The 21,726-nt window shown below is 40.2% G+C and overlaps 1 protein-coding gene across 1 annotated transcript in view; it reads right to left on the reverse strand.

The window, feature by feature from the left end:
* Nucleotides 1-21,726, reverse strand: part of Muc14A (Mucin 14A) — a 112,633-nt gene that overhangs the window by 36,768 nt on the left and 54,139 nt on the right. Inside the window, exons 29-42 of the mRNA XM_070218507.1 lie at nucleotides 21,025-21,150; nucleotides 18,847-20,328; nucleotides 16,778-16,907; nucleotides 16,509-16,621; nucleotides 14,048-15,386; nucleotides 13,949-13,980; nucleotides 12,714-13,043; nucleotides 11,490-11,801; nucleotides 7,993-8,069; nucleotides 7,877-7,913; nucleotides 6,978-7,409; nucleotides 6,822-6,881; nucleotides 6,162-6,221; nucleotides 4,962-5,282 (exon numbers count right to left, since the gene is read on the reverse strand). Of these exons, the coding sequence (XP_070074608.1) occupies nucleotides 4,962-5,282; nucleotides 6,162-6,221; nucleotides 6,822-6,881; nucleotides 6,978-7,409; nucleotides 7,877-7,913; nucleotides 7,993-8,069; nucleotides 11,490-11,801; nucleotides 12,714-13,043; nucleotides 13,949-13,980; nucleotides 14,048-15,386; nucleotides 16,509-16,621; nucleotides 16,778-16,907; nucleotides 18,847-20,328; nucleotides 21,025-21,150 (4,851 nt within the window). The remainder of the gene's footprint in view (nucleotides 1-4,961; nucleotides 5,283-6,161; nucleotides 6,222-6,821; nucleotides 6,882-6,977; nucleotides 7,410-7,876; nucleotides 7,914-7,992; nucleotides 8,070-11,489; nucleotides 11,802-12,713; nucleotides 13,044-13,948; nucleotides 13,981-14,047; nucleotides 15,387-16,508; nucleotides 16,622-16,777; nucleotides 16,908-18,846; nucleotides 20,329-21,024; nucleotides 21,151-21,726) is intronic.

A 21,726-nucleotide genomic window follows, 5' to 3' on the forward strand; every position in this document is an offset into this window, starting at 1 on the left:
CTAGATCGCGAAAGAGATTTCGAAATTGTACTTCTTTCCTCTGGTGTCGTTTCGTATTGTTCTGTGCTCGATATTTGAACTGAACTCTGTGATATTGTACTTGATTCGGTTGAAGATTTTGGTAAGGTTGTACTAGATTGCGGAAGAGATTCCGAAATTGTACTTTTTTCCTCTGGAGTGGTTTCGTATTGTTCTGTGCTCGATATTTGCAGTGAACTCTGAGATATTGTACTCGGTTCTGTTGAAGACTTTGGTAAGGTTGTACTTGATTGTGGCAGAGATTCCGAAATTGTACTTCCTTCCTCTGGAGTGGTTTCGTATTTTTCTGTGCTAGACATTTTAGAAGAACTACTGTATAGTGCAGTCAATGGGCTTGAAGACTTTGGTAAGGTTGTACTAGATTGCGGAAGAGATTCCGAAATTGTACTTCTTTCCTCTGGAGTGGTTTCGTATTTTTCTGTGATCGATATTTCAGATGAACTACTGTATAGTGTACTCGATTCGGTTGAAGAATTTGGTAAGGTTGTACTAGATCGCGGACGAGATTCCATAATTGTACTTCTTTCCTCTGGTGTGGTTTCGTATTGTTCTTTGCTCGATATTTGAACTGAACTCTGTGATATTGTACTCGATTCGGTTGAAGACTGTGGTAAGGTTGTACTTGATCGCGGAAGAGATTCCAAAACTGTACTTCTTTCCTCTGGTGTGGTTTCGTATTGTTTTGTGCTCGATATTTGCAGTGAACTCTGTGATATTGTACTCGATTCGGTTGAATACTTTGGTAAGGTTGTACTTGATTGCGGAAGAGATTCCGAATTTGTACTTCTTTCCTCTGGTGTGGTTTCGTATTGTTCTGTGCTCGATATTTGCAGTGAACTCTGTGATATTGTACTCGATTCGGTTGAATACTTTAGTAAGGTTGTACTTGATTGCGGAAGAGATTCCGAATTTGTACTTCTTTCCTCTGGTGTGGTTTCGTATTGTTCTGTGCTCGATATTTGCAGTGAACTCTGTGATATTGTACTCGGTTCTGTTGAAGACTTTGGTAAGGTTGTACTTGATTGTGGCAGAGATTCCGAAATTGTACTTCTTTCCTCTGGAGTGGTTTCGTATTTTTCTGTGCTCGACATTTTAGATGACCTACTGTATAGTGAAGTCAATGGGCTTGAAAACTTTGGTGGGGTTGTACTTGATTGTGGCAGAGATTCCGAAATTGTACTTCTTTCCTCTGGTGTGGTTTCGTATTGTTCTGTGCTCGATATTTGCAGTGAACTCTGTGATATTGTACTCGATTCGGTTGAATACTTTGGTAAGGTTGTACTTGATTGCGGAAGAGATTCCGAATTAGTACTTCTTTCCTCTGGTGTGGTTTCGTATTGTTCTGTGCTCGATATTTGCAGTGAACTCTGTGATATTGTACTCGATTCGGTTGAATACTTTAGTAAGGTTGTACTTGATTGCGGAAGAGATTCCGAAATTGTACTTCTTTCCTCTGGTGTGGTTTCGTATTGTTCTGTGCTCGATATTTGCAGTGAACTCTGAGATATTGTACTCGGTTCTGTTGAAGACTTTGGTAAGGTTGTACTTGATTGTGGCAGAGATTCCGAAATTGTACTTCTTTCCTCTGGAGTGGTTTCGTATTTTTCTGTGCTCGACATTTCAGATGAACTACTGTATAGTGAAGTAAATGGGCTTGAAAACTTTGGTGGGGTTGTACTTGATTGTGGCAGAGATTCCGAAATTGTACTTCTTTCCTCTGGTGTGGTTTCGTATTGTTCTGTGCTCGATATTTGCAGTGAACTCTGTGATATTAAATTCGATTCGGTTGAAGACTTTGGTAAGGTTGTACTAGATTGCGGAAGAGATTCCGAAATTGTACTTCTTTCCTCTGGAGTGGTTTCGTATTGTTCTGTGCTCGAAATTTGCAGTGAACTTTGTGATTTTGTACTCGATTCGGTTGAAGACTTTGGTAAGGTTTTACTAGATGGCGGACGAGATTCCGAAATTGTACTTCTTTCCTCTGGAGTGGTTTCGTATTTTTCTGTGCTCGACATTTCAGATGAACTACTGTATAGTGTAGTCGATGGGCTTATAAACTTTGGTGGGGTTGTACTTGATTGTGGCAGAGATTCCGAAATTGTACTTCTTTCCTTTGGTGTGGTTTCGTATTGTTCTGAGCTCGATATTTGCAGTGAACTCTGAGATATTGTACTCGGTTCTGTTGAAGACTTTGGTAAGGTTGTACTAGATCGCGGAAGAGATTCCGAAATTGTACTTCTTTCCTCTGGAGTGGTTTCGTATTGTTCTGTGCTCGAAATTTGCAGTGAACTTTGTGATTTTGTACTCGATTCGGTTGAAGACTTTGGTAAGGTTTTACTAGATGGCGGAAGAGATTCCGAAATTGTACTTCTTTCCTCTGTAGTGGTTTCGTATTGTTCTGTGCTCGATATTTGCAGTGAACTCTGTGATATTATACTCGATTCCGAAATTGTACTTCTTTCCTCTGGTGTGGTTTCGAATTGTTCTGTGCTCGATATTTGCAGTGAACTCTGTGATTTTGTACTCGATTCGGTTGAAGACTTCGGTAAGGTTGTACTTGATTGTGGCAGAGATTCCGAAATTGTACTTCTTTCCTCTAAAGTGGTTTCGTATTGTTCTGTGCTCGACATTTCAGATGAACGACTGTATAGTGTAGTCGATGGGCTTGAAAACTTTGGTGGGGTTGTACTTGATTGTGGCAGAGATTCCGAAATTGTACTTCTTTCCTCTGGTGTGGTTTCGTATTGTTCTGTGCTCGATATTTGCAGTGAACTCTGTGATATTAAATTCGATTCGGTTGAAGACTTTGGAAAGGTTGTACTAGATTGCGGAAGAGATTCCGAAATTGTACTTCTTTCCTCTGGAGTGGTTTCGTATTTTTCTGTGCTTGACATTTCAGATGAACTACTGTATAGTGTGGTCAATGGGCTTGAAGACTTTGGTAAGGTTGTACTAGATTGCGGAAGAGATTCCGAAATTGTACTTCTTTCCTCTGGAGTGGTTTCGTATTTTTCTGAGCTCGATATTTGCAATGAACTCTGTGATATTGTACTTGATTCGGTTGAAGACTTTGGTAAGGTTGTACTAGATCGCGGAAGAGATTCCGAAATTGTACTTCTTTCCTCTGGAGTGGTTTCGTATTTTTCTGTGCTCGACATTTCAGATGAACTACTGTATAGTGTAGTCGATGGGCTTGAAAACTTTGGTGGGGTTGTACTTGATTGTGGCAGAGATTCCGAAATTGTACTTCTTTCCTCTGGAGTGGTTTCGTATTGTTCTGTGCTCAACATTTCAGATGAACTACTGTATAGTGTAGTCGATGGGCTTGAAAACTTTGGTGGGGTTGTACTTGATTGTGGCAGAGATTCCGAAATTGTACTTCTTTCCTCTGGAGTGGTTTCGTATTGTTCTGTGCTCGATATTTGCAGTGAACTCTGTGATATTGTACTCGATTCGGTTGAAGACTTTGGTAAGGTTGTATTAGATCGCGGAAGAGATTCCGAAATTGTACTTCTTTCCTCTGGAGTGGTTTCGTATTTTTCTGTGCTCGACATTTCAGATGAACTACTGTATAGTGTGGTCAATGGGCTTGAAGACTTTGGTAAGGTTGTACTAGATTGCGGAAGAGATTCCGAAATTGTACTTCTTTCCTCTGGAGTGGTTTCGTATTTTTCTGAGCTCGATATTTGCAATGAACTCTGTGATATTGTACTTGATTCGGTTGAAGACTTTGGTAAGGTTGTACTAGATCGCGGAAGAGATTCCGAAATTGTACTTCTTTCCTCTGGAGTGGTTTCGTATATTTCTGTGCTCGACATTTCAGATGAACTACTGTATAGTGTAGTCGATGGGCTTAAAAACTTTGGTGGGGTTGTACTTGATTGTGGCAGAGATTCCGAAATTGTACTTCTTTCCTCTGGAGTGGTTTCGTATTGTTCTGTGCTCGATATTTGCAGTGAACTCTGTGATATTAAATTCGATTCGGTTGAAGACTTTGGAAAGGTTGTACTAGATTGCGGAAGAGATTCCGAAATTGTACTTCTTTCCTCTGGAGTGGTTTGGTATTGTTCTGTGCTCGATATTTGCAGTGAACTCTGTGATATTGTACTCGATTCGGTTGAAGACTTTGGTAAGGTTGTATTAGATCGCGGAAGAGATTCCGAAATTGTACTTCTTTCCTCTGGAGTGGTTTCGTATTTTTCTATGCTCGACATTTCAGATGAACTACTGTATAGTGTGGTCAATGGGCTTGAAGACTTTGGTAAGGTTGTACTAGATTGCGGAAGAGATTCCGAAATTGTACTTCTTTCCTCTGGAGTGGTTTCGTATTTTTCTGAGCTCGATATTTGCAATGAACTCTGTGATATTGTACTTGATTCGGTTGAAGACTTTGGTAAGGTTGTACTAGATCGCGGAAGAGATTCCGAAATTGTACTTCTTTCCTCTGGAGTGGTTTCGTATTTTTCTGTGCTCGACATTTCAGATGAACTACTGTATAGTGTAGTCGATGGGCTTGAAAACTTTGGTGGGGTTGTACTTGATTGTGGCAGAGATTCCGAAATTGTACTTCTTTCCTCTGGAGTGGTTTCGTATTGTTCTGTGCTCGATATTTGCAGTGAACTCTGTGATATTAAATTCGATTCGGTTGAAGACTTTGGAAAGGTTGTACTAGATTGCGGAAGAGATTCCGAAATTGTACTTCTTTCCTCTGGAGTGGTTTGGTATTGTTCTGTGCTCGATATTTGCAGTGAACTCTGTGATATTGTACTCGATTCGGTTGAAGACTTTGGTAAGGTTGTACTAGATCGCGGAAGAGATTCCGAAATTGTACTTCTTTCCTCTGGTGTGGTTTCGTATTTTTCTGAGCTCGATATTTGCAATGAACTCTGTGATATTGTACTCGATTCGGTTGAAGACTTTGGTAAGGTTGTACTAGATCGCGGAAGAGATTCCGAAATTGTACTTCTTTCCTCTGGAGTGGTTTCGTATTTTTCTGTGCTCGACATTTCAGATGAACTACTGTATAGTGTAGTCGATGGGCTTGAAAACTTTGGTGGGGTTGTACTAGATTGCGGAAGAGATTCCGAAATTGTACTTCTTTCCTCTGGTGTGGTTTTATATTGTTCTGTGCTCGATATTTGCAGTGAACTCTGTGATATTGTACTAGATTCGGTTGAAGACTTTGGTAAGGTTGTACTTGATTGTGGCAGAGATTCCGAAATTGTACTTCTTTCCTCTGGAGTGGTTTCGTATTGTTCTGTGCTCAACATTTCAGATGAACTACTGTATAGTGTAGTCGATGGGCTTGAAAACTTTGGTGGGGTTGTACTAGATTGCGGAAGATATTCCGAAATTGTACTTCTTTCCTCTGGTGTGGTTTTATATTGTTCTGTGCTCGATATTTGCAGTGCACTCTGTGATATTGTACTCGATTCGGTTGAAGACTTTGGTAGGGTTGTACTAGATTGCGGAAGAGATTCCGAAATTGTACTTCTTTCCTCTGGTGTGGTTTCGTATTGTTCTGTGCTCGATATTTGCAGTGAACTCTGAGATATTGTACTCGGTTCTGTTGAAGACTTTGGTAAGGTTGTACTTGATTGTGGCAGAGATTCCGAAATTGTACTTCTTTCCTCTGGAGTGGTTTCGTATTTTTCTGTGCTCGACATTTCAGATGAACTACTGTATAGTGTAGTCGATGGGCTTGAAAACTTTGGTGGGGTTGTACTAGATTGCGGAAGAGATTCCGAAATTGTACTTCTTTCCTCTGGTGTGGTTTTATATTGTTCTGTGCTCGATATTTGCAGTGAACTCTGTGATATTGTACTAGATTCGGTTGAAGACTTTGGTAAGGTTGTACTTGATTGTGGCAGAGATTCCGAAATTGTACTTCTTTCCTCTGGTGTGGTTTCGTATTTTTCTGAGCTCGATATTTGCAATGAACTCTGTGATATTGTACTCGATTCGGTTGAAGACTTTGGTAAGGTTGTATTTGATTGTGGCAGAGATTCCGAAATTGTACTTCTTTCCTCTGGAGTGGTTTCGTATTTTTCTGTGCTCGACATTTCAGATGAACTACTGTATAGTGTAGTCGATGGGCTTGAAAACTTTGGTGGGGCTGTACTAGATTGCGGAAGAGATTCCGAAATTGTACTTCTTTCCTCTGGTGTGGTTTTATATTGTTCTGTGCTCGATATTTGCAGTGAACTCTGTGATATTGTACTAGATTCGGTTGAAGACTTTGGTAAGGTTGTACTTGATTGTGGCAGAGATTCCAAAATTGTACTTCTTTCCTCTGGAGTGGTTTCGTATTTTTCTGTGCTCAACATTTCAGATGAACTACTGTATAGTGTAGTCGATGGGCTTGAAAACTTTGGTGGGGTTGTACTAGATTGCGGAAGAGATTCCGAAATTGTACTTCTTTCCTCTGGTGTGGTTTTATATTGTTCTGTGCTCGATATTTGCAGTGAACTCTGTGATATTGTACTCGATTCGGTTGAAGACTTTGGTAGGGTTGTACTAGATTGCGGAAGAGATTCCGAAATTGTACTTCTTTCCTCTGGTGTGGTTTCGTATTGTTCTGTGCTCGATATTTGCAGTGAACTCTGAGATATTGTACTCGGTTCTGTTGAAGACTTTGGTAAGGTTGTACTTGATTGTGGCAGAGATTCCGAAATTGTACTTCTTTCCTCTGGAGTGGTTTCGTATTTTTCTGTGCTCGACATTTCAGATGAACTACTGTATAGTGTAGTCGATGGGCTTGAAAACTTTGGTGGGGTTGTACTAGATTGCGGAAGAGATTCCGAAATTGTACTTCTTTCCTCTGGAGTGGTTTCGTATTTTTCTGTGCTCGATATTTGCAGTGAACTCTGTGATATTGTACTCGATTCGGTTGAAGGCTTTGGTAAGGTTGTACTAGATTGCGGAAGAGATTCCGAAATTGTACTTCTTTCCTTTGGAGTGGTTTCGTATTTTTCTGAGCTTGATATTTGCAATGAACTCTGTGATATTGCACTTGATTCGGTTGAAGACTTTGGTAAGGTTGTACTAGATCGCGGAAGAGATTCCGAAATTGTACTTCTTTCCTCTGGTGTCGTTTCGTATTGTTCTGTGCTCGATATTTGAACTGAACTCTGTGATATTGTACTCGATTCGGTTGAAGATTTTGGTAAGGTTGTACTAGATTGCGGAAGAGATTCCGAAATTGTACTTATTTCCTCTGGAGTGGTTTCGTATTGTTCTGTGCTCGATATTTGCAGTGAACTCTGTGACATTGTACTCGATTCGGTTGAAGACTTTGGTAAGGTTGTACTTGATTGTGGCAGAGATTCCGAAATTGTACTTCTTTCCTCTGGAGTGGTTTCGTATTTTTCTGAGCTCGATATTTGCAATGAACTCTGTGATATTGTACTTGATTCGGTTGAAGACTTTGGTAAGGTTGTACTAGATCGCGGAAGAGATTCCGAAATTGTACTTCTTTCCTCTGGAGTGGTTTCGTATTTTTCTGTGCTCGACATTTCAGATGAACTACTGTATAGTGTAGTCGATGGGCTTGAAAACTTTGGTGGGGTTGTACTAGATTGCGGAAGAGATTCCGAAATTGTACTTCTTTCCTCTGGTGTGGTTTTATATTGTTCTGTGCTCGATATTTGCAGTGAACTCTGTGATATTGTACTCGATTCGGTTGAAGACTTTGGTAGGGTTGTACTAGATTGCGGAAGAGATTCCGAAATTGTACTTCTTTCCTCTGGTGTGGTTTCGTATTGTTCTGTGCTCGATATTTGCAGTGAACTCTGAGATATTGTACTCGGTTCTGTTGAAGACTTTGGTAAGGTTGTACTTGATTGTGGCAGAGATTCCGAAATTGTACTTCTTTCCTCTGGAGTGGTTTCGTATTTTTCTGTGCTCAACATTTCAGATGATCTACTGTATAGTGTAGTCGATGGGCTTGAAAACTTTGGTGGGGTTGTACTAGATTGCGGAAGAGATTCCGAAATTGTACTTCTTTCCTCTGGTGTGGTTTTATATTGTTCTGTGCTCGATATTTGCAGTGAACTCTGTGATATTGTACTCGATTCGGTTGAAGACTTTGGTAGGGTTGTACTAGATTGCGGAAGAGATTCCGAAATTGTACTTCTTTCCTCTGGTGTGGTTTCGTATTGTTCTGTGCTCGATATTTGCAGTGAACTCTGAGATATTGTACTCGGTTCTGTTGAAGACTTTGGTAAGGTTGTACTTGATTGTGGCAGAGATTCCGAAATTGTACTTCTTTCCTCTGGAGTGGTTTCGTATTTTTCTGTGCTCGACGTTTCAGATGAACTACTGTATAGTGTAGTCGATGGGCTTGAAAACTTTGGTGGGGTTGTACTAGATTGCGGAAGAGATTCCGAAATTGTACTTCTTTCCTCTGGAGTGGTTTCGTATTTTTCTGTGCTCGATATTTGCAGTGAACTCTGTGATATTGTACTCGATTCGGTTGAAGACTTTGGTAAGGTTGTACTAGATTGCGGAAGAGATTCCGAAATTGTACTTCTTTCCTCTGGAGTGGTTTCGTATTTTTTTGAGCTTGATATTTGCAATGAACTCTGTGATATTGCACTTGATTCGGTTGAAGACTTTGGTAAGGTTGTACTAGATCGCGGAAGAGATTCCGAAATTGTACTTCTTTCCTCTGGTGTCGTTTCGTATTGTTCTGTGCTCGATATTTGAACTGAACTCTGTGATATTGTACTCGATTCGGTTGAAGATTTTGGTAAGGTTGTACTAGATTGCGGAAGAGATTCCGAAATTGTACTTATTTCCTCTGGAGTGGTTTCGTATTGTTCTGTGCTCGATATTTGCAGTGAACTCTGTGACATTGTACTCGATTCGGTTGAAGACTTTGGTAAGGTTGTACTAGATCGCGGAAGAGATTCCGAAATTCTACTTCTTTCCTCTGGTGTGGTTTCGTATTTTTCTGAGCTCGATATTTGCAATGAACTCTGTGATATTGTACTCGATTCGGTTGAAGACTTTGGTAAGGTTGTACTTGATTGTGGCAGAGATTCCGAAATTGTACTTCTTTCCTCTGGAGTGGTTTCGTATTTTTCTGAGCTCGATATTTGCAATGAACTCTGTGATATTGTACTTGATTCGGTTGAAGACTTTGGTAAGGTTGTACTAGATCGCGGAAGAGATTCCGAAATTGTACTTCTTTCCTCTGGAGTGGTTTCGTATTTTTCTGTGCTCGACATTTCAGATGAACTACTGTATAGTGTAGTCGATGGGCTTGAAAACTTTGGTGGGGTTGTACTAGATTGCGGAAGAGATTCCGAAATTGTACTTCTTTCCTCTGGTGTGGTTTTATATTTTTCTGTGCTCGATATTTGCAGTGAACTCTGAGATATTGTACTCGGTTCTGTTGAAGACTTTGGTAAGGTTGTACTTGATTGTGGCAGAGATTCCGAAATTGTACTTCTTTCCTCTGGAGTGGTTTCGTATTTTTCTGTGCTCAACATTTCAGATGAACTACTGTATAGTGTAGTCGATGGGCTTGAAAACTTTGGTGGGGTTGTACTAGATTGCGGAAGAGATTCCGAAATTGTACTTCTTTCCTCTGGTGTGGTTTTATATTGTTCTGTGCTCGATATTTGCAGTGAACTCTGTGATATTGTACTAGATTCGGTTGAAGACTTTGGTAAGGTTGTACTTGATTGTGGCAGAGATTCAGAAATTGTACTTCTTTCCTCTGGCGTGGTTTCGTATTTTTCTGAGCTCGATATTTGCAATGAACTCTGTGATATTGTACTCGATTCGGTTGAAGACTTTGGTAAGGTTGTACTTGATTGTGGCAGAGATTCCGAAATTGTACTTCTTTCCTCTGGAGTGGTTTCGTATTTTTCTGTGCTCGACATTTCAGATGAACTACTGTATAGTGTAGTCGATGGGCTTGAAAACTTTGGTGGGGTTGTACTAGATTGCGGAAGAGATTCCGAAATTGTACTTCTTTCCTCTGGTGTAGTTTTATATTGTTCTGTGCTCGATATTTGCAGTGAACTCTGTGATATTGTACTAGATTCGGTTGAAGACTTTGGTAAGGTTGTACTTGATTGTGGCAGAGATTCCGAAATTGTACTTCTTTCCTCTGGAGTGGTTTCGTATTTTTCTGTGCTCAACATTTCAGATGAACTACTGTATAGTGTAGTCGATGGGCTTGAAAACTTTGGTGGGGTTGTACTAGATTGCGGAAGAGATTCCGAATTTGTACTTCTTTCCTCTGGTGTGGTTTTATATTGTTCTGTGCTCGATATTTGCAGTGAACTCTGTGATATTGTACTCGATTCGGTTGAAGACTTTGGTAGGGTTGTACTAGATTGCGGAAGAGATTCCGAAATTGTACTTCTTTCCTCTGGTGTGGTTTCGTATTGTTCTGTGCTCGATATTTGCAGTGAACTCTGAGATATTGTACTCGGTTCTGTTGAAGACTTTGGTAAGGTTGTACTTGATTGTGGCAGAGATTCCGAAATTGTACTTCTTTCCTCTGGAGTGGTTTCGTATTTTTCTGTGCTCGACATTTCAGATGAACTACTGTATAGTGTAGTCGATGGGCTTGAAAACTTTGGTGGGGTTGTACTAGATTGCGGAAGAGATTCCGAAATTGTACTTCTTTCCTCTGGTGTGGTTTTATATTGTTCTGTGCTCGATATTTGCAGTGAACTCTGTGATATTGTACTAGATTCGGTTGAAGACTTTGGTAAGGTTGTACTTGATTGTGGCAGAGATTCCGAAATTGTACTTCTTTCCTCTGGTGTGGTTTCGTATTGTTCTGTGCTCGATATTTGCAGTGAACTCTGAGATATTGTACTCGGTTCTGTTGAAGACTTTGGTAAGGTTGTACTTGATTGTGGCAGAGATTCCGAAATTGTACTTCTTTCCTCTGGAGTGGTTTCGTATTTTTCTGTGCTCAACATTTCAGATGAACTACTGTATAGTGTAGTCGATGGGCTTGAAAACTTTGGTGGGGTTGTACTAGATTGCGGAAGAGATTCCGAAATTGTACTTCTTTCCTCTGGTGTGGTTTTATATTGTTCTGTGCTCGATATTTGCAGTGAACTCTGTGATATTGTACTCGATTCGGTTGAAGACTTTGGTAGGGTTGTACTAGATTGCGGAAGAGATTCCGAAATTGTACTTCTTTCCTCTGGTGTGGTTTTATATTGTTCTGTGCTCGATATTTGCAGTGAACTCTGTGATATTGTACTAGATTCGGTTGAAGACTTTGGTAAGGTTGTACTTGATTGTGGCAGAGATTCCGAAATTGTACTTCTTTCCTCTGGTGTGGTTTCGTATTTTTCTGAGCTCGATATTTGCAATGAACTCTGTGATATTGTACTCGATTCGGTTGAAGACTTTGGTAAGGTTGTACTTGATTGTGGCAGAGATTCCGAAATTGTACTTCTTTCCTCTGGAGTGGTTTCGTATTTTTCTGTGCTCGACATTTCAGATGAACTACTGTATAGTGTAGTCGATGGGCTTGAAAACTTTGGTGGGGTTGTACTAGATTGCGGAAGAGATTCCGAAATTGTACTTCTTTCCTCTGGTGTGGTTTTATATTGTTCTGTGCTCGATATTTGCAGTGAACTCTGTGATATTGTACTAGATTCGGTTGAAGACTTTGGTAAGGTTGTACTTGATTGTGGCAGAGATTCCGAAATTGTACTTCTTTCCTCTGGAGTGGTTTCGTATTTTTCTGTGCTCAACATTTCAGATGAACTACTGTATAGTGTAGTCGATGGGCTTGAAAACTTTGGTGGGGTTGTACTAGATTGCGGAAGAGATTCCGAAATTGTACTTCTTTCCTCTGGTGTGGTTTTATATTGTTCTGTGCTCGATATTTGCAGTGAACTCTGTGATATTGTACTCGATTCGGTTGAAGACTTTGGTAAGGTTGTACTAGATTGCGGAAGAGATTCCGAATTTGTACTTCTTTCCTCTGGTGTGGTTTTATATTGTTCTGTGCTCGATATTTGCAGTGAACTCTGTGATATTGTACTCGATTCGGTTGAAGACTTTGGTAGGGTTGTACTAGATTGCGGAAGAGATTCCGAAATTGTACTTCTTTCCTCTGGAGTGGTTTCGTATTTTTCTGAGCTTGATATTTGCAATGAACTCTGTGATATTGCACTTGATTCGGTTGAAGACTTTGGTAAGGTTGTACTTGATTGTGGCAGAGATTCCGAAATTGTACTTCTTTCCTCTGGTGTCGTTTCGTATTGTTCTGTGCTCGATATTTGAACTGAACTCTGTGATATTGTACTCGATTCGGTTGAAGATTTTGGTAAGGTTGTACTAGATTGCGGAAGAGATTCCGAATTTGTACTTCTTTCCTCTGGTGTGGTTTTATATTGTTCTGTGCTCGATATTTGCAGTGAACTCTGTGATATTGTACTCGATTCGGTTGAAGACTTTGGTAGGGTTGTACTAGATTGCGGAAGAGATTCCGAAATTGTACTTCTTTCCTCTGGTGTGGTTTCGTATTGTTCTGTGCTCGATATTTGCAGTGAACTCTGAGATATTGTACTCGGTTCTGTTGAAGACTTTGGTAAGGTTGTACTTGATTGTGGCAGAGATTCCGAAATTGTACTTCTTTCCTCTGGAGTGGTTTCGTATTTTTCTGTGCTCGACATTTCAGATGAACTACTGTATAGTGTAGTCGATGGGCTTGAAAACTTTGGTGGGGTTGTACTAGATTGCGGAAGAGATTCCGAAATTGTACTTCTTTCCTCTGGTGTGGTTTTATATTGTTCTGTGCTCGATATTTGCAGTGAACTCTGTGATATTGTACTAGATTCGGTTGAAGACTTTGGTAAGGTTGTACTTGATTGTGGCAGAGATTCCGAAATTGTACTTCTTTCCTCTGGTGTGGTTTCGTATTTTTCTGAGCTCGATATTTGCAATGAACTCTGTGATATTGTACTCGATTCGGTTGAAGACTTTGGTAAGGTTGTACTTGATTGTGGCAGAGATTCCGAAATTGTACTTCTTTCCTCTGGAGTGGTTTCGTATTTTTCTGTGCTCGACATTTCAGATGAACTACTGTATAGTGTAGTCGATGAGCTTGAAAACTTTGGTGGGGTTGTACTAGATTGCGGAAGAGATTCCGAAATTGTACTTCTTTCCTCTGGTGTGGTTTTATATTGTTCTGTGCTCGATATTTGCAGTGAACTCTGTGATATTGTACTAGATTCGGTTGAAGACTTTGGTAAGGTTGTACTTGATTGTGGCAGAGATTCCGAAATTGTACTTCTTTCCTCTGGAGTGGTTTCGTATTTTTCTGTGCTCAACATTTCAGATGAACTACTGTATAGTGTAGTCGATGGGCTTGAAAACTTTGGTGGGGTTGTACTAGATTGCGGAAGAGATTCCGAAATTGTACTTCTTTCCTCTGGTGTGGTTTTATATTGTTCTGTGCTCGATATTTGCAGTGAACTCTGTGATATTGTACTCGATTCGGTTGAAGACTTTGGTAGGGTTGTACTAGATTGCGGAAGAGATTCCGAAATTGTACTTCTTTCCTCTGGTGTGGTTTCGTATTGTTCTGTGCTCGATATTTGCAGTGAACTCTGAGATATTGTACTCGGTTCTGTTGAAGACTTTGGTAAGGTTGTACTTGATTGTGGCAGAGATTCCGAAATTGTACTTTTTTCCTTTGGAGTGGTTTCGTATTTTTCTGTGCTCGACATATCAGATGAACTACTGTATAGTGTAGTCGATGGGCTTGAAAACTTTGGTGGGGTTGTACTAGATTGCGGAAGAGATTCCGAAATTGTACTTCTTTCCTCTGGAGTGGTTTCGTATTTTTCTGTGCTCGATATTTGCAGTGAACTCTGTGATATTGTACTCGATTCGGTTGAAGACTTTGGTAAGGTTGTACTAGATTGCGGAAGAGATTCCGAAATTGTACTTCTTTCCTCTGGAGTGGTTTCGTATTTTTCTGAGCTTGATATTTGCAATGAACTCTGTGATATTGCACTTTCCTCTGGTGTCGTTTCGTATTGTTCTGTGCTCGATATTTGAACTGAACTCTGTGATATTGTACTCGATTCGGTTGAAGATTTTGGTAAGGTTGTACTAGATTGCGGAAGAGATTCCGAAATTGTACTTCTTTCCTCTGGAGTGGTTTCGTATTTTTCTGTGCTCGATATTTGCAGTGAACTCTGAGATATTGTACTCGGTTCTGTTGAAGACTTTGGTAAGGTTGTACTTGATTGTGGCAGAGATTCCGAAATTGTACTTCTTTCCTCTGGAGTGGTTTCGTATTTTTCTGTGCTCGGAATTTTAGATGAACTACTGTATAGTGAAGTCAATGGGCTTGAAAACTTTGGTGGGGTTGTACTTGATTGTGGCAGAGATTCCGAAATAGTACTTCTTTCCTCTGGTGTGGTTTCGTATTGTTCTGTGCTCGATATTTGCAGTGAACTCTGTGATATTATACTCGATTCCGAAATTGTACTTCTTTCCTCTGGTGTGGTTTCGAATTGTTCTGTGCTCGATATTTGAACTGAACTCTGAGATATTGTACTCGGTTCTGTTGAAGACTTTGGTAAGGTTGTACTTGATTGTGGCAGAGATTCCGAAATTGTACTTCTTTCCTCTGGAGTGGTTTCGTATTGTTCTGTGCTCGACATTTCAGATGAACGACTGTATAGTGTAGTCGATGGGCTTGAAAACTTTGGTGGGGTTGTACTTGATTGTGGCAGAGATTCCGAAATTGTACTTCTTTCCTCTGGTGTCGTTTCGTATTGTTCTGTGCTCGATATTTGCAGTGAACTCTGTGATATTGTTCTCGATTCGGTTGAAGATTTTGGTAAGGTACTAGATTGCGGAAGAGAGTCCGAAATTGTACTTCTTTCCTCTGGAGTGGTTTCGTATTTTTCTGAGCTTGATATTTGCAATGAACTCTGTGATATTGCACTTGATTCGGATGAAGACTTTGGTAAGGTTGTACTAGATCGCGGAAGAGATTCCGAAATTGTACTTCTTTCCTCTGGTGTCGTTTCGTATTGTTCTGTGCTCGATATTTGCAGTGAACTCTGTGATATTGTACTCGATTCGGTTGAAGACTTTGGTAAGGTTGTACTAGATCGCGGAAGAGATTCCGAAATTGTACTTCTTTCCTCTGGTGTGGTTTCGTATTTTTCTGAGCTCGATATTTGCAATGAACTCTGTGATATTGTACTCGATTCGGTTAAAGACTTTTGTAAGGTTGTACTTGATTGTGGCAGAGATTTCGAAATTGTACTTCTTTCCTCTGGAGTGGTTTCGTATTGTTCTGTGCTCGAAATTTGAACTGATCTCTGTGATATTGTACTCGATTCGGTTGAAGACTTTGGTAGGGTTGTACTAGATTGCGGAAGAGATTCCGAAATTGTACTTCTTTCCTCTGGTGTGGTTTCGTATTGTTCTGTGCTCGATATTTGCAGTGAACTCTGAGATATTGTACTCGGTTCTGTTGAAGACTTTGGTAAGGTTGTACTTGATTGTGGCAGAGATTCCGAAATTGTACTTCTTTCCTCTGGAGTGGTTTCGTATTTTTCTGTGCTCGACATTTCAGATGAACTACTGTATAGTGTAGTCGATGGGCTTGAAAACTTTGGTGGGGTTGTACTAGATTGCGGAAGAGATTCCGAAATTGTTCTTCTTTCCTCTGGTGTGGTTTTATATTGTTCTGTGCTCGATATTTGCAGTGAACTCTGTGATATTGTACTCGATTCGGTTGAAGACTTTGGTAAGGTTGTACTAGATCGCGGAAGAGATTCCGAAATTGTACTTCTTTCCTCTGGAGTGGTTTCGTATTTTTCTGTGCTCGATATTTGCAGTGAACTCTGTGATATTGTACTTGATTCGCTTGAAGACTTTGTTAAGGTTGTACTAGATTGTGGCAGAGATTCCGAAATTGCACTTCTTTCCTCTGGTGTGGTTTCGTATTGTTCTTTGCTCGATATTTGAACTGAACTCTGTGATATTGTTCTCGATTCGGTTGAAGACTTAGGTAAGGTTGTACTTGATCGCGGAAGAGTTTCCGAAATTGTACTTCTTTCCTCTGGTGTGGTTTCGTATTGTTCTGTGCTCGATATTTGAACTGAACTCTGTGATATTGTACTCGATTCGGTTGAAGGTTTTGGTAAGGTTGTACTAGATTGCGGAAGAGATTCCGAAATTGTACTTCTTTCCTCTGGAGTGGTTTCGTGTTTTTCTGTGCTCGATATTTGCAGTGAACTCTGTGATATTGTACTCGATTCGGTTGAAGACTTTGGTAAGGTTGTACTAGATTGCGGAAGAGATTCCGAAATTGTACTTCTTTCCTCTGGAGTGGTTTCGTATTTTTCTGAGCTCGATATTTGCAGTGAACTCTGTGATATTATACTCGATTCCGAAATTGTACTTCTTTCCTCTGGTGTGGTTTCGAATTGTTCTGTGCTCGATATTTGAACTGAACTCTGAGATATTGTACTCGGTTCTGTTGAAGACTTTGGTAAGGTTGTACTTGATTGTGGCAGTGATTCAGAAATTGTACTTCTTTCCTCTGGAGTGGTTTCGTATTGTTCTGTGCTCGACATTTCAGATGAACGACTGTATAGTGTAGTCGATGGGCTTGAAAACTTTGGTGGGGTTGTACTTGATTGTGGCAGAGATTCCGAAATTGTACTTCTTTCCTCTGGTGTGGTTTCGTATTGTTCTGTGCTCGATATTTGCAATGAACTCTGTGATATTGTTCTCGATTCGGTTGAAGATTTCGGTAAGGTACTAGATTGCGGAAGAGATTCCGAAATTGTACTTCTATCCTCTGGAGTGGTTTCGTATTTTTCTGAGCTTGATATTTGCAATGAACTCTGTGATATTGCACTCGATTCGGATTGTAGACTTTGGTAAGGTTGTACTAGATCGCGGAAGAGATTCCGAAATTGTACTTCTTTCCTCTGGTGTCGTTTCGTATTGTTCTGTGCTCGATATTTGCAGTGAACTCTGTGATATTGTACTCGATTCGGTTGAAGACTTTGGTAAGGTTGTACTAGATTCGCGGAAGAGATTCCGAAATTGTACTTCTTTCCTCTGGTGTGGTTTCGTATTTTTCTGAGCTCGATATTTGCAATGAACTCTGTGATATTGTACTCGATTCGGTTAAAGACTTTTGTAAGGTTGTACTTGATTGTGGCAGAGATTTCGAAATTGTACTTCTTTCCTCTGGAGTGGTTTCGTATTGTTCTGTGCTCGAAATTTGAACTGATCTCTGTGATATTGTACTCGATTCGGTTGAAGACTTTGGTAGGGTTGTACTAGATTGCGGAAGAGATTCCGAAATTGTACTTCTTTCCTCTGGTGTGGTTTCGTATTGTTCTGTGCTCGATATTTGCAGTGAACTCTGAGATATTGTACTCGGTTCTGTTGAAGACTTTGGTAAGGTTGTACTTGATTGTGGCAGAGATTCCGAAATTGTACTTCTTTCCTCTGGAGTGGTTTCGTATTTTTCTGTGCTCGACATTTCAGATGAACTACTGTATAGTGTAGTCGATGGGCTTGAAAACTTTGGTTGGGTTGTACTAGATTGCGGAAGAGATTCCGAAATTGTTCTTCTTTCCTCTGGTGTGGTTTTATATTGTTCTGTGCTCGATATTTGCAGTGAACTCTGTGATATTGTACTCGATTCGGTTGAAGACTTTGGTAAGGTTGTACTAGATCGCGGAAGAGATTCCGAAATTGTACTTCTTTCCTCTGGAGTGGTTTCGTATTTTTCTGTGCTCGATATTTGCAGTGAACTCTGTGATATTGTACTTGATTCGCTTGAAGACTTTGTTAAGGTTGTACTAGATTGTGGCAGAGATTCCGAAATTGCACTTCTTTCCTCTGGTGTGGTTTCGTATTGTTCTTTGCTCGATATTTGAACTGAACTCTGTGATATTGTACTCGATTCGGTTGAAGACTTAGGTAAGGTTGTACTTGATCGCGGAAGAGTTTCCGAAACTGTACTTCTTTCCTCTGGTGTGGTTTCGTATTGTTCTGTGCTCGATATTTGCAGTGAACTCTGTGATATTGTACTTGATTCGGTTGGAGACTTTGGTAAGGTTGTACTAGATTGTGGCAGCGATTCCGAAATTGCACTTCTTTCCTCTGGAGTGGTTTCGTATTTTTCTGTGCTCGATATTTGCAGTGAACTCTGTGATATTGTACTCGATTCGGTTGAAAACTTTGGTAAGGTTGTACTAGATTGCGGAAGAGATTCCGAAATTGTACTTCTTTCCTCTGGAGTGGTTTCGTATTTTTCTGAGCTCGATATTTGCAGTGAACTCTGTGATATTGTACTCGATTCGGTTGAAGATTTTGGTAAGGTACTAGATTGCGGAAGAGATTCCGAAATTGTTCTTCTTTCCTCTGGTGTGGTTTTATACTGTTCTGTGCTCGATATTTGCAGTGAACTCTGTGATATTGTACTCGATTCGGTTGAAGACTTTGGTAAGGTTGTACTAGATCGCGGAAGAGATTCCGAAATTTTACTTCTTTCCTCTGGAGTGGTTTCGTATTGTTCTGTGCTCGATATTTGCAGTGAACTCTGTGATATTGTACTCGATTCGGTTGAAGACTTTGGTAAGGTTGTACTAGATTGCGGAAGAGATTCCGAAATTGTACTTCTTTCCTCTGGAGTGGTTTCGTATTGTTTCTGAGCTTCGATATTTGCAATGAACTCTGTGATATTGTACTTGATTCGGTTGAAGACTTTGGTAAGGTTGTACTAGATCGCGGAAGAGATTCCGAAATTGTACTTCTTTCCTCTGGTGTGGTTTCGTATTGTTCTGTGCTCGATATTTGAACTGAACTCTGTGATATTGTACTCGATTCGGTTGAAGGTTTTGGTAAGGTTGTACTAGATTGCGGAAGAGATTCCGAAATTGTACTTCTTTCCTCTGGAGTGGTTTCGTGTTTTTCTGTGCTCGATATTTGCAGTGAACTCTGTGATATTGTACTCGATTCGGTTGAAGACTTTGGTAAGGTTGTACTAGATTGCGGAAGAGATTCCGAAATTGTACTTCTTTCCTCTGGAGTGGTTTCGTATTTTTCTGAGCTCGATATTTGCAGTGAACTCTGTGATATTGTTCTCGATTCGGTTGAAGATTTTGGTAAGGTACTAGATTGCGGAAGAGATTCCGAAATTGTACTTCTTTCCTCTGGAGTGGTTTCGTATTTTTCTGAGCTTGATATTTGCAATAAACTCTGTGATATTGCACTTGATTCGGTTGAAGACTTTGGTAAGGTTGTACTAGATCGCGGAAGAGATTCCGAAATTGTACTTCTTTCCTCTAGTGTCGTTTCGTATTGTTCTGTGCTCGATATTTGAACTGAACTCTGTGATATTGTACTCGATTCGGTTGAAGGTTTTGGTAAGGTTGTACTAGATTGCGGAAGAGATTCCGAAATTGTACTTCTTTCCTCTGGAGTGGTTTCGTATTGTTCTGTGCTCGACATTTCAGATGAACGACTGTATAGTGTAGTCGATGGGCTTGAAAACTTTGGTGGGGTTGTACTTGATTGTGGCAGAGATTTCGAAATTGTACTTCTTTCCTCTGGAGTGGTTTCGTATTGTTCTGTGCTCGATATTTGCAGTGAACTCTGTGATATTATACTCGATTCCGAAATTGTACTTCTTTCCTCTGGTGTGGTTTCGAATTGTTCTGTGCTCGATATTTGAACTGAACTCTGAGATATTGTACTCGGTTCTGTTGAAGACTTTGGTAAGGTTGTACTTGATTGTGGCAGAGATTTCGAAATTGTACTTCTTTCCTCTGGAATGGTTTCGTATTGTTCTGTGCTCGATACTTGCAGTGAACTCTGTGATATTATACTCGATTCCGAAATTGTACTTCTTTCCTCTGGTGTGGTTTCGAATTGTTCTGTGCTCGATATTTGAACTGAACTCTGAGATATTGTACTCGGTTCTGTTAAAGACTTTGGTAAGGTTGTACTTGATTGTGGCAGAGATTTCGAAATTGTACTTCTTTCCTCTGGAGTGGTTTCGTATTGTTCTGTGCTCGACAGTTTAGATGAACTACTGTATAGTGTAGTCAATGGGCTTGAAAACTTTGGTGGGGTTGTACTTGATTGTGGCAGAGATTCCGAAATTGTACTTCTTTCCTCTGGTGTGGTTTCGTATTGTTCTGTGCTCGATACTTGCAGTGAACTCTGTGATATTGTTCTCGATTCGGTTGAAGATTTTGGTAAGGTACTAGATTGCGGAAGAGATTCCGAAATTGTACTTCTTTCCTCTGGAGTGGTTTCGTATTGTTCTGTGCTCGATATTTGCAGTGAACTCTGAGATATTGTACTCGGTTCTGTTGAAGACTTTGGTAAGGTTGTACTTGATTGTGGCAGAGATTCCGAAATTGTACTTCTTTCCTCTGGAGTGAATTCGTATTTTTCTGTGCTCGACATTTTAGATAACCTACTGTATGGGCTTGAAAACTTTGGTTGGGTTGTACTTGATTGTGGCAGAGATTCCGAAATTGTACTTCTTTCCTCTGGTGTGGTTTCGTATTGTTCTGTGCTCGATATTTGCAGTGAACTCTGTGATATTATACTCGATTCCGAAATTGTACTTCTTTCCTCTGGTGTCGTTTCGTATTGTTCTGTGCTCGATATGTGCAGTGAACTCTGTGATATTGTACTCGATTCGGTTGAAGACTTTGGTAAGATTGTACTAGATTGCGGAAGAGATTCCGAAATTGTACTTCTTTCCTCTGGTGTGGTTTCGTATTTTTCTGAGCTCGATATTTGCAATGAACTCTGTGATATTGTACTCGATTCGGTTGAAGACTTTGGTAAGGTTGTACTTGATTGTGGCAGAGATTCCGAAATTGTACTTCTTTCCTCTGGAGTGGTTTCGTATTGTTCTGTGCTCGAAATTTGAACTGATCTCTGTGATATTGTACTCGATTCGGTTGAAGACTTTGGTAGGGTTGTACTAGATTGCGGAAGAGATTCCGAAATTGTACTTCTTTCCTCTGGTGTGGTTTTATATTGTTCTGTGCTCGATATTTGCAGTGAACTCTGTGATATTGTACTCGATTCGGTTGAAGACTTTGGTAAGGTTGTACTAGATCGCGGAAGAGATTCCGAAATTGTACTTCTTTCCTCTGGTGTCGTTTCGTATTGTTCTGTGCTCGATATTTGCAGTGAACTCTGTGATATTGTACTCGATTCGGTTGAAGACTTTGGTAAGGTTGTACTAGATTCGCGGAAGAGATTCCGAAATTGTACTTCTTTCCTCTGGATGTGGTTTCGTATTGTTCTGTGCTCGATATTTGCAGTGAACTCTGTGATATTGTACTCGATTCGGTTGAAGACTTAGGTAATGTTGTACTAGATCGCGGAAGAGATTCCGAAATTGTACTTCTTTCCTCTGGTGTGGTTTCGTATTGTTCTGTGCTCGATATTTGCAGTGAACTCTGAGATATTGTACTCGATTCGGTTGAAGACTTTGGTAAGGTTGTACTAGATTGCGGAAGAGATTCCGAAATTGTACTTCTTTCCTCTGGAGTGGTTTCGTATTGTTCTGTGCTCGATATTTGCAGTGAACTCTGTGATATTGTACTCGATTCGGTTGAAGACTTTGGTAAGGTTGTACTAGTTGGCGGAAGAGATTCCGAAATTGTACTTCTTTCC

The sequence above is a fragment of the Drosophila takahashii genome, chromosome X (genome assembly GCF_030179915.1).
Source record: "Drosophila takahashii strain IR98-3 E-12201 chromosome X, DtakHiC1v2, whole genome shotgun sequence".
Lineage (NCBI taxonomy): Eukaryota > Metazoa > Arthropoda > Insecta > Diptera > Drosophilidae > Drosophila > Drosophila takahashii.